Here is a 12,091-nt window from a genome sequence, read left to right as displayed (position 1 = left end):
TTTCTCGCTGTATTAATCTGCTGGCGTGTATTTCTGTATTGTGATTTTCATTGTTCATTTAAAGCTTAAGAATGCTGTAGACCGATCTCATGTAAAGTCTAGACAAAGTAACGACAAGAAGGCATGGAGTTCCCCACCGTGAAGTTACAGGGACCTCTCGGTGCTCTCTGTACGGCTCCGCTCAGAATCTGACGTGGGTAATTTGTCTAATGGACCGGCGCACGTTACATTTCCATTCCTCCTCTGTCAGTGACAGACTGTAGACTTACTCAATCTCCTAGAAATCCTAGAAGAATCCTTCAAAGCTCCTGCCGCCCATAGTTTGAGTTCGAGAACACCATATATTTGAACGGGGGGGGGGATTAAAACATATCTGTATGGGCAATATTAGGTTTTTTGTTTTGTTTTTTTTGAACCTGTGTGGTGGTAGTTTAGATAACGAGCTATAGCCCTGTAGGTTGTAATCATTTTAGACATTTAACAGCATAGATCGTATTCTAATACAGCCACATTCAGAGCATTAAAAGTCAAAATAGAAAATTAGATATACCCCAAACCTTTCCCAATTCAGGACTGGAGAAATCTGTTTACCGAAGGCCGGTTTGCATACGTATTACGAGCTGGGAAGGGGCTGATTGGGGAGAGAAACTTCCAATGGAGTTGTATGCAACAGCTGTAAAACTGTAGGAGCGGCGGCCATCTTGTTCTCGGACTTTGCTCTTTTTTTTGTTATGGTTTTAAAACCGAGTCTGAGGTATTTCAACAAACGGGGTGTCCCTGAACGGGCTGCATACTTAAGGACCTTAAGTCCGTGTTATCTTGTGTGAGATGTCTTCTCTGGAGAAATATGTCAGGCGAATAGACCAGGAGCTTGGAGAAATTGTCTCCATCTAAAGTGCTGTAAATTGCAAGAGAGGCTGATGGATTCCAATAGTTGGCAATAAAACTGTAGCTCCATTGATAAGAGTAAAATAATAGAGGTCCGTAAGACTGAGCAGAGATATTTCAACTAAAGAGAAAACGTTAATACCCTGCCAGCACTATTTCTCATGTTCTTGGTTGCAGTACGTTGATGTTTGCCAAGCCAGCCATGGCTTTAAAAGAACATTAAACACCATTCCAATGCTCGTCATAATTTGAAGATGCACTTCAAATGTCAATTACAGAACCTACAAGGTTGCTTTCTCCAACACAGATGATGATCTGAAGGAACGTGTCTGGAAAAGATGGTTAACCTGTCCTCTTCTATACTAAAAGCAACCCTACTCAGCTATACGGTTATACAGCTGACTGGTTAGAATACATATTACTGTAAATAATACATAATATTTCAATACCAGATTTTAGGGCCCTACTAGCTCCAGGTCTTAATCATTCCTCAGCTCAGCCCATCCTTCTCTTTTCAAACCCTCCATTAGTTTGAAGGCAACTATAGTCTGTTTGACCTCCCAAGTTATTCTTGAGCTACAGCATTCATCTTGGTTAACTGTGGCCCTGGGTATTCGCTCCCTCCCACTAGTCGCATTTATTCAATGCTTTCTGTTTTCCCCATCACAATCACTGCTTCTAGCAAGGACTTGGAGGCAGATAAGACCCATCCGGCTCATCTAGTCTGTCCATTTTTCCTGATGTAAAGACCTTAATAATTGTTCTTCTGTTAGATTCAGGGTAGCTGTATGCCTTTTTCATGCATGTTTCCTTCACTGTATTTGCCTTCACCGTGTCTGCGGGGAGGCTGTTCCATTTATCTACTACCCAGTAAAGTAAAACTTCCTTGCATTACATCTAAACACCTAGATTGCTAGTTGCTGCGGGAACAGGGCCCTTCATTCATCTTGTATCTGTATGTCAATTGCTGTATTGCACTTGTCATTATCTGTAACATTTTCATCTTTGTACAGCACTGCGGAATCTGTCAGCGCTTTATAAAGAAAGTATAATAATAATATCTGTCCCTCTAGTTTTAGATTGACTTCTTATTCTATCATTTCTCTTTCTAAATAAAATTCCCTCCTTTACTTTGTGAAATCCCTTTGGGTATTTAAATGTGTCTATTAGACTTGTGCATTCGTTTTCGGGCGAACACGAATAGTGCGTTTTCGTTGTTCAAACCGAAAAATTAAGAAACAACGGTGGCGGGGGCAGCAAAATGTAGACACACAACATGAAGAGTTTTCTTCTTCGTCTACTAATCTCCATGGTCCCTTCCCCATCTAGCCTACCTTATCTACGCTGCATCGCAGGGGTTGACGGACGCAGAAATCTGTAGGTTCGCCGTCGGGTTATGGGGCCTGACGGCGAACCTACGGATTTCCGCTCCCGTTAACCCCTGCGTTGCTGCGTAGATAACTGGAGTGGAAATCCGTAGGTTCGCCGTCAGGGGTTAACTTGGTGCAACTTGGTTGGCAGAGACCACTGGTCTCACTGCTCCAACAGTTAAAGGTCCGACCAATAAAGTCGCTTTGAACGGACCTTTAACTGTTGGAGCAGGGAGACCAGTGGTCTCTGCCGGCCAAGTTGCTACACCAGTATTTTAAAAGTCTGTACGAGCGACTCTTATTGGTCGCCAGCCGGGGGCTCGTCTGCCATCAACCAATGAAGCCAACTCCAGTGGCAGGGCCCATCATAAGTATTTGTTTAGCAGGCCAGTACCCATTTCATTCCCCTCATTCCCTTCTCTGCTAGTGACCAACTACCAATGGGTAAAATGGGTAAACAGGACGAGTAGTATATAACATAATAATTAAACTTACAGAAACGACAGGTGAGGAGGTCCCTGCTCATACGAGATTGCAATCTGCCATCTAATTGAATCATATACTATATAAAATGCCTATATGAATGAATAAATACAAATTAGCTGATAACCCGGACCCTTATCCTGGCTGGGAATGTGTAGAGATGTAGAATGCCGAACTAATACTTTCTATGTCAAGCAAATGTTACTTTTTTTTTTTTTTGATTCATAAAATTCATAAAACCAAAAGCGATGTTCCTCTTTTTGCAGAATGGTTGTCTTCCATTTACAAGCAGCAGTGGTTCACCATGCTCCGTGCAGAGCAGGATAATGATACCGGGTGAGTGCACAACATTCGGCAACCTGCTATAAGAATCATTTAACTAGAAATGTATAGTAATTCTTACTCGAGACCCTCCATTGGCACTGCAAGTAAAACACACAAAAAAGCATGTGACCGTGGCAAAAAAAGTAAGCAGCACATTTACGTTAATTACGTTTCCGTAGCCTATATATTTTATTATAATAGTTTAGCCCACATCCAAGGGAAGACTGTTCTCTTGCAAGGGCCGTTCAGGCTAGATTTCTTACTGTACATGCGTTTTTTAAAGTCCGGAAAGGTGTTATGATATATGTAGAAGAGTCACATTAGTGCTATTAGTTTGAGTCGTTTATGGAGTCGCATAAAAGGAGGGCCAGAAAGCTTCTGTTTCAGATAAATCCTGCACTATTATTGGTTAAAAAAACCCTATTGCTAGCACTATTCCCACTTTAAAAGTTTATGGAAATCCAAATCAGGAGTTCTACCCTAACGTCCGAGACGAAGCTGCTGGCAGAAGCCCTCTCCCTGGTCGTTACACCCTGAAGATTTTTTCACCGGACCAAATCCATATCTAGGTGACTTTGAACTTTTCAGCTACACAGGAGGACCTCTCGCATCTGATCCGTTTATACTGTGCAAAGAGAAAGGAAAATGATTCTCGAGCTGTTTAGTAATAAAAGCTGTTCCGCCTGTAGGCAAAGCTCTTACTTCGTGAATAATTGAAAGACATGAAATATCATTCCACTTTGTTAAACACCACTTATGGATTAGATTTGTGCCTGGCTTCCGGCACGGTCTCCTCGGCTTCTCTCCCTGGGCTTGTCTGCCTAAAGTTGTGTTTCTTTTCTTTCTGAATGGGGCTGTTGGTTTAGTTACCCAAGGCATTCTCAGAGCCAGTTGGGAAGGCCAGCCCTGTGGCACAGACAGAACCTCCTTAGCTTTGCCTATGCGTGATGCATTCATTGGCTTGGTACTGGGGTGGGAGAATGCTTGGCTGTCTATTTAATCGATAAATAGTACGTGATGGGACTTCAAATATTTCTGACTTTTAATAACTATATCTGAAGTTTGCAGCTTTGCTCCTCAAGTTAGTTTTTTTGCCAAGTTATCTTAATAAACAAACAGCTTAACAGCCATTCACCCTAACGCCGTGTATCTAGAATCTAGATCCTAGTCATACCGTCATGATACACGTGCAGCCCATGTCAGTTGTTTAATAAATGATTGGGCCTCCGTACCAGTCTTTATGGAAATGTGCAGTCTCCCCATGGGCTCCCGAGCCATACAGTATATTACCGAGTCAAGCACACTTCAGAGGAACGAGTTATAACATATGGAACAATGGATCTAGGGCTTTACACTAACTGGTTAACATAAAAATTTAGGTTGGATGTTGAGCCAGAAGAATTTAAGCAATATCCATCTGTGCCTCAAAAACGGGAATATTTCTTCTTGACTCCAAAATGGCATTAACCCTTTAGAAGTATGGGGTGTGCCTTAACTGGTCGTTTAAATCATGGTCTATTGAATCTTTTCAGCCATATGTAATTAAAGGAGTTATCGACAAGTATCAGAGCAGTTTGGTTAATGAATGGAAGTGTCCTACATACGGTAAGGAGATAATGGGATCAAGGCACGGTAACGATATCTAAAGCCAGTATTAAAGCTGTTCATTGTGTCATAATATGCATCAAGGATGCAATTTGGTTTGCGTGTTTCAGCCTTTCGGGACCTTTGTTGTCCATGCACCCCTGCTGTCTACATGCCAAGCGCATGTCCATTGCGGTCATTTAAGCTTCTGTTTTATAGACGGTGCTTTTCATTGGGCCCCCAATGCAGTGCGTTTATAGTGATGTCATTTTGTCTGATGCTATGTCACCGAGCTATTAAAAGACAATAACCCCATCGTCTATTCACAGGCCTCTGGAGATCAATAAAGATGAACTGGAAAGCAACAGCATGAGATGCGGCAGGAAACTCTCAAAGGATGGGGATGTAAGAACGCAAATCTCTGCGGACTCACAATTACTTGTGTTTATTTTAAATTGTCGTGCTAATATTTCTGCTACACCGAGCCAGATTACCGGCCTTTTGGCTTCCACGTTCCTCTTCAGTAAAAATTTAGGGGGGGGGGGACTGGTAGTTGAGCATAATTGCCCTTACTGTACAACGGCAGAACTGTCATTATCTCAAAAAGTGTGTATCATATATACAGAGGATTTGGCTCTTTTGTATTGAGACCCTAAGCATATTTTGGTCAGTCACAGCCCATGGGGGGCCCGGTTGGACAGCCTGGTATTGGCTTTCTAAGAGCCTGGGGTAAGAGCAGTTGCGGCATGAACACCAAAACAACATCTACTTGCACCACAAAGAGTATAACTGTTTCTACTTTTTAATGATTTTAATAGATTTACCGCGGTTTAATTTCTGATGCCTTTTCCGGGTATAGTAAAAAATATACGTTTTCTCTGCTGAACGTGTATTTTTTTTTTTCTTTTTCCTGAGTGCCCCCTCTCAGCCTTAAACCGGAAATCCTTTAAATATATTGATCAAAGGAAATCTACCCAGGTTGTTTGGAGAAAGTAGATCAGATATCCGGCTGGCATTTATATAGACATGATCCTGCTAGAACGTATTCCATGGCAATCATTTCAAGATGCCGTGTTTAATCCTTAAACAAAGCTGCGCGAGAATTGTTTCCATTACGTCCCGTCCCAGGCGAAACTCCCCCCTGATTCACATCGGCTTTGCGTTGGAATAGAGCGACCCGATGATAGTAGCCGGATTCTCGGATTGCGTGCAATGTATTATTTTAAAAAAAAAAACAAAATACTGTCTGCGCTTCTCACCCTAATAAAGTTGGCAACAAATATATAAACATAATATAAATGAGAGGTTTTATATTATTTTATTATTTTAGCACATAGCTATAAAGCACTTAACGGATATGCCCAGATCCCTGTGTCCTGGTATCAGCATGTGCTTGTGTATCCTATACATACGCGTAAAGAGAAATATATACAGTGTACACAAGCCATCCTTTTAATAATAATAATAATAATAAAAGAACAAAGTATGAAATGGGTCTGAAGCTACGGTTCACGAGAGGCCACTCTGTCACCCTCGTTAGCTTCCACATGTCTTTTTATGGGTCACTTACCATCGTATCGATTATAATACACAATAAATAGGTCACAAAGCTATATACGTGTCCTTCTGGCATTGATTTGTCTCTTACAGCAGCACGTCATGTCTCAGAAGTCCCATCACGAAGCGCTCCTCGGCCCTCGCGTGTGCTGCTGTCGGATGCGAGTACCTTCTTATGGGAAAATGTCTTTGGCTTCTAATAACCGTGGAAAATGGGGGGAAAAAAATAAAATGGGGAAAAAAAGTGGATAATGGTTTATTTTCTTCCGGATGACTGAATCCCGCTCTAAGATTTGATAAGAAATGGTAATTGCGCTGGGAATGTGAATGGAAACTCTGTGGGTGGCAGTGTTTTGCAATATTAAGCCCAGCACCTAGTACATTTATTTCTAAAGGCGTGCAGCCGGCACACGGCAGATGTATTAAGGGGTACGGCAGAGTACTGCGTCTGCAACCTCAGCCACGCCGTCCTTTTCATTATTGCATTTTCTGCCGTAATAACGATCTTAACCTGCGAGACCTTTTATGAAACGGCAGAATTTGACGGCACATAAGACCCGCTCGGTCTTATAAACTTATGACAATTGACAAGGCGGTTAAAATGCGCGTATTGTATTTATGCGTTAATGGATGCGTCCGTATGAATGAGTAACGCATTTTTCCTGGTAATGGGGCCACTTATTGAAACGATTTTCCGAGTGTAGGAGAAAAGCAGTAACGTGACGTACGCAGAAGAGTCCATCTTAAACATTAAAATGAATGAGTCAGGACCTACCGTAACCAGTCCTCCCGGCCATCCTGGCGTAAACGTTACGAGGAACGTGCCGTAGCTGGCCGTGGATGTAAACGTTTATTCTGCAGGGAGGAAAGGGGCATTTCCACCAAGGATGGCAGTTTTTCCTCCTACCTCTAGTCATTATAATTGTGTAAGCAATAATAGAAATATATAATAGATTTCTGTGACTTGCTAGCCATGGGGAAGATCACCTTCAATATATTAGAGTTGTCTTGTTACATTTAATGTCTTTTAAAGTAGACTATTGTTGATTTTCTTTAGATGCGATGTTTGCTCATATTCTGCTTGGGTTCCTTCAGCCATCACTGTATCAGTCAGTAGAAACCTCTGATCTTTCAAGTCTAGTTGACAGAACCATACGTTTGCTTCCATGTAATTTGTCCTTCTTTTCTTCCTCCTCCTCCCTGTTTTCTCCTGTCTAGTACTGCTGGAGATGGACCGGCTTTAACTTCGGATTTGACTTGCTTGTCACGTACACAAACCGCTACATCATCTTTAAGCGTAACACGTTGAATCAGCCTTGCAGCGGTTCTGTCAGCCTGCAGCCCACAAGGAACATCGCGTTCAGGTACAAAAAACCCACTGCAGCAGCCATCCGCTCGCTAGAGCGAAGACGCGCCGCGTTGGAGAATGCACGGAAGCACAGCCGTGCCGTCTGAATACTTTACCAAAGCCTTGGCGTGCTGATGGATCATCCTTCCCGTGTAGGCAGAAGGAGAAACCGCTCTAAGGCAATGCTGTGCTACTAACCCACCACATGGTGGCCCTTAAGGTCCATTGTGGGGCTCCCAGCTCTCATTATCGTCTTACATAAAAACTCCGTAGTCTAGAATGTGTTGTAAGCTTGGAAGCGGGACCCTATTTACCTGATGCTTCGGCTTGTTTGTGATTCTGTGCCAGGTAATGTGTTTGTCTATAAATTAGAAGTTTATCGTGATACATTACATGAGTAATTAGCCATTTTAATTGTATGTGGCTTCATCATAGGGATTTTTGCTTTAGTGTAAGAAAATGATACTAGGTAATATGTGGCATGTCCACACATGTAGAATCCGGAAAGTCTTGAAGGCCAGCAGTTTCATATTATTCCTTACATTTTGTACCATTAGGTTACGCTTGGCCTCCTTTGATAGCAATGGAAAAGTTATTTGCAATCGGACGAGTGGCTATCAGATCCTCAGCCTTGAAAAAGATCAGGTATGTCATAGACTAAAAACAATTATATATCTCATACTCTCCGAGGTGTGTTTGGTGCTGTTCTGAAAATAACAATGACTGGAGATCTTGTTTAATGAACACACAGGGGTACGCAAGGATAGCTAAGTGTAGTTACTGTTCAGTGCTGTGTCTGAATAGATTAGAATTGTGTTTTTATCAACCAACAGCAATTACGGCTTCATGATTATCATGTGCCATGCCTGGCCATAGTCATTGTGTGGCTGTCCATCTACTGTTTTGGCCTTGCCGCAAAACCAGTGGGGGCATATCGTTCTCTTGGGTGGTCAAGCCCCCTGGTGTGCTTCTATTCAATGGGCTGGTTACAGGGAAGATCTCTGATCTCCCAAACCGGCCCATTTACATTATGGACCTGACACAGCCTGCATAGGCGCTGTGTGCCAGGATATGACGTTATATCCCTGCGCTTCGTTGTGATGATGGTGCCCGCTGCGGGGAGCTGCCCTGGCTCAGGCCAAACAAGTGCCAACAGGGCTGGAAAATCAAGACTGTCCCCCCGTGCTACAGGGGAGCTTGTTAATCCATGTTAATCCTTGTTACAGTCAGGTTGTTTGTCCGTCATTTAAAATTTACCGTCCAGAAGTGGAGTTCACACCGAAAGGACAGAGGTGTCTATGAAATGGACTGAAAAATTATATTTGATAAATTATAAAGGACAAATGAATTCGTAGCTATGTACATATTCTGTACCCGGGGACTTCATACTTCACTCTGTTTCATGTTTTATTCAAGGACTATTTCTTATGCTGTCTGTCGTATTTCAAATCTGTTTCCGAAACCTAATATAAGTGGATGCATGATTTGTTTCTTTCAATGCACAGGATAGAGCTTCCTTTTTTTTTTTTTTTGTTATACTTTTTAGAAAAGCCATTATTCCTCCTCCCCCTAAAAAGTTAATAAATCTTCAGAATGTGTATAAACACACCGTTTCTTTAAATCAGTACCCTTTTGTATCTTTGAATATTAGATGGAGCAGGGAGCGAGGATCAGCCTGCAGATCTCACGCTCTGTAGGAATTGTGGAATTTCTTTAGCAGAAATTCCCTGTATAGCAGTATTTTGACCCAAATAGAAACCTGGACATCTTTATAGCTATGGTTTCTCAGTCACATTGTTTAAGTGCTTCAATATGCATTGTTAACCTGCACATGAAAAAATAAAGCTCCTTACCTCTTCACGCTGGTTTGGCCGCTTAAAAGGGATAATCGCTTTAAAATCAGGGGGTGCACTTTTTGCTGGTTGGAAATATAGAATGCACTGGTAGACAGAAAATGAGTTAATACGCATCTTCTGCAGCCCAAAGCACTGGGGAATAGAGACACAAGTGCAAATGCAAAGAAGGGGATTCTGATTCCCACCATGAATTTGCACTAAAGTCAAAGTGAGTATCGCATGCTAAAGCACATATGATGGCTGAGGTGTCCCTTTAAATTAAGAAATTATTACAGCAGTTAGGGCTTGTGTCGTGACCCCTCCAGGCTGACACACATCCCTGTCTTATTAAGTGTGTAATAGCCCCAGAGCTTGGAATGATGATGTTAAATTGTATGATTAGCCCCACGTAATGAAGAATAGATGCTGGGGATGCCCGTGGCATTGGCTATGACCAAGAGGTTCAAAATCCCGTTGCTACCCTACTAGGTCTCTTGTTCAGTGGCATTTCCTTTCGATGATCTTGAAGCAAAGAATATCATCACCCCGGTCACACAGCGTCTTTCTTGTTCATGGAGTTCTGGCTTATAGTTATTAAGACTCTGTTACCAGTTTTCTTTCTTGATGTTTTTTTTCCCTCTATCGTTAATTTGTCGACCAGGAACAAGTCGTGATGAACTTAGATAGCCGACTGCTCTTGTTTCCACTTTATATTTGCTGCAACTTCTTGTACACATCACCTGAGAAGAGGATGGAGGCTGAAGGTCAGATGGACAACCCTGAGAACTGAACGCATGGAGACCCAACCAGGGGATCTCGTTTTTGTGACTTTTCCAAAAAAAAGGGAGTATTTGCTTTGCTTTGCACTGCTTCGCCATCTGGTTTCGTTTGGTCCAAAGCCTATGGTGCTTAACGCTAGAAACGAGCCTATTGTTCGTTGGCAGGGCCTGAGACACGTGGCTCTCAGAATGTAACCAGCCTTCTTTCCCGGAAGGCCTTGCTGCAGGCTGCCTCGTCGGCTACGTATAAACGGCCACAAGTGCTTTTTTTGTTTTTGTTTTGTTTTTTTTACATAAAGAACTGATTATACACATCTCCAATTTTCTCTTTATGAAGAGTGACAGCAAATGATTTCTGTAATGTAGCATTTCAGAGCAACTCACATCTGCCATGCAGATTTTTTTGTTTCTTTAGTAGCTATGTGTTTTTTTTTGTTGTTTGTATGTTTTTTGTTTCTCCCCCTCCCCCCAATGGCATTTCTCCTCTGGGAACATTCTGAAATGTAATCTGTATATATTGTAAAAGTCATTTGCAGGTGATGTGAAAAGTCCTTCATTTAGAATGTCACCGCTGCATTCTGTTGCATCGCACAACTAGATAAGTTATTATACATATGGCCGTGTTAATAACCATATAACAAAGAAAAGTGAGCTTATTATAGTTCGCCTAAACGCCTTAAATATCTTTTGTTAATTACCTCTTTCCATAACAAAAAGTAATTTATACTCTTATGGATGGCTGAAGAGGAAAGCAGAAGCCTTATAGTGACCTAGCATCGAAGCTAGAAGAGTTTAACAGACCTCATGCACAAAATCCAACGTTTTGTCAATTCCTGGCTACCTCAGCTTTCATCTTCGAGTAAGATCAGACATTTGACCGGAATCAGTAAAAAAACTCTTCGTTAATTAATCATTATTCACCATTTAATTTACGTATTCTTAGAGACAAATAATAGATGAAGCCCCTTGATAGTCCTGGACTCTGTCGGTGGCATTTCAAAGTATGCCTGTCACTCGCACTGCTTTGCTTTGTGCCATACCACTCAAAACGTACAGTACCGACTCTCTCATCAGATTACTAAACACATATACATATATATATATATATATATATATATATATATATATATATATATATATACATACACGCACTCTGTCCTAATTCAGAAATCCATGTGGAAAGCCTTTTTTTAGTTTATAAATAAAAATGTACTTTTATATAAAACGCTTCTTCTCCCTGTTAGTCGTTTGTCAATGTCACAGGAGTGGAGGAGATGGCGCTGCCATCCCAGTGGTTTCATTAGAGATTCTCCAGTATAATGTCTCCTAGACAGAAGGCTGTCGCTTACGTGCAGCGTGACGCCTCCATAACTCAATATACATATTCAGTATACATATTCATACACGTTCTCGCTGTTCACCGAATGTACGGTTAAACGGCGCGTATATTATTAGCCCTTTGTTAATGAATAACGGTCACAATTCTGTGGCTCTTGTTACATAAAGCAGAATTATAATGTTTTCAAGACTTGTTTTTTTTATGATTGTTTTGTATAAGCAATGGATCGAAGTTTAGTTATTAGTATTTTTATAGCTGTTTCTGAATATATATATATATATATATATATATATATATATATATATATATATATACATGGCTGAAATGACTGTTAGGCCAACATAAATGGCAATGTTTTTGTAATATGTCATTTTAACTCACAGGCTGTGCACGTTAAAGTATATTTTTTCTGTTTACATAAGGGATCTCTTTAAGATTCCCAAAGTTTAACCTGTTGTACGTTAAAATTGTTCAAACTAAATGAAAGTTCAATAAAGTAACATCACTTGCACTGTTGCAGATTTCTTTCATAATGGAAATGTGTGACATGTTACTGTGCGACATACCATGTATTGGGCCAGTTT

The 12,091-nt window shown here is 41.2% G+C and overlaps 1 protein-coding gene across 3 annotated transcripts in view; it reads left to right on the top strand.

Annotated features, from left to right (window-relative positions):
• The window catches only part of LOC149300162 (germ cell-less protein-like 1), a 28,054-nt gene extending 17,875 nt beyond the window's left edge, over positions 1-10,179 (top strand). For all 3 annotated transcript variants that reach the window (XM_089485753.1, XM_089485754.1, XM_089485755.1), the window contains exons 10-14: positions 3,008-3,077; positions 4,979-5,054; positions 7,425-7,570; positions 8,112-8,199; positions 10,051-10,179. In XM_089485753.1, coding sequence (XP_089341879.1) covers positions 3,008-3,077; positions 4,979-5,054; positions 7,425-7,570; positions 8,112-8,199; positions 10,051-10,179 — 509 coding nt within the window. The remainder of the gene's footprint in view (positions 1-3,007; positions 3,078-4,978; positions 5,055-7,424; positions 7,571-8,111; positions 8,200-10,050) is intronic.
• Positions 10,180-12,091: the final 1,912 nt, after the last annotated feature.

The sequence above is a fragment of the Sceloporus occidentalis genome, unplaced genomic scaffold (assembly GCF_023333645.1).
Source record: "Sceloporus occidentalis isolate IW3139 unplaced genomic scaffold, rSceOcc1.0.p SCAF_26, whole genome shotgun sequence".
In the NCBI taxonomy this organism is placed as follows: Eukaryota; Metazoa; Chordata; class Lepidosauria; order Squamata; family Phrynosomatidae; genus Sceloporus; species Sceloporus occidentalis.
Note: the sequence above shows the minus strand (reverse complement) of the source record. Positions and strands in the feature narration are given on the sequence as shown.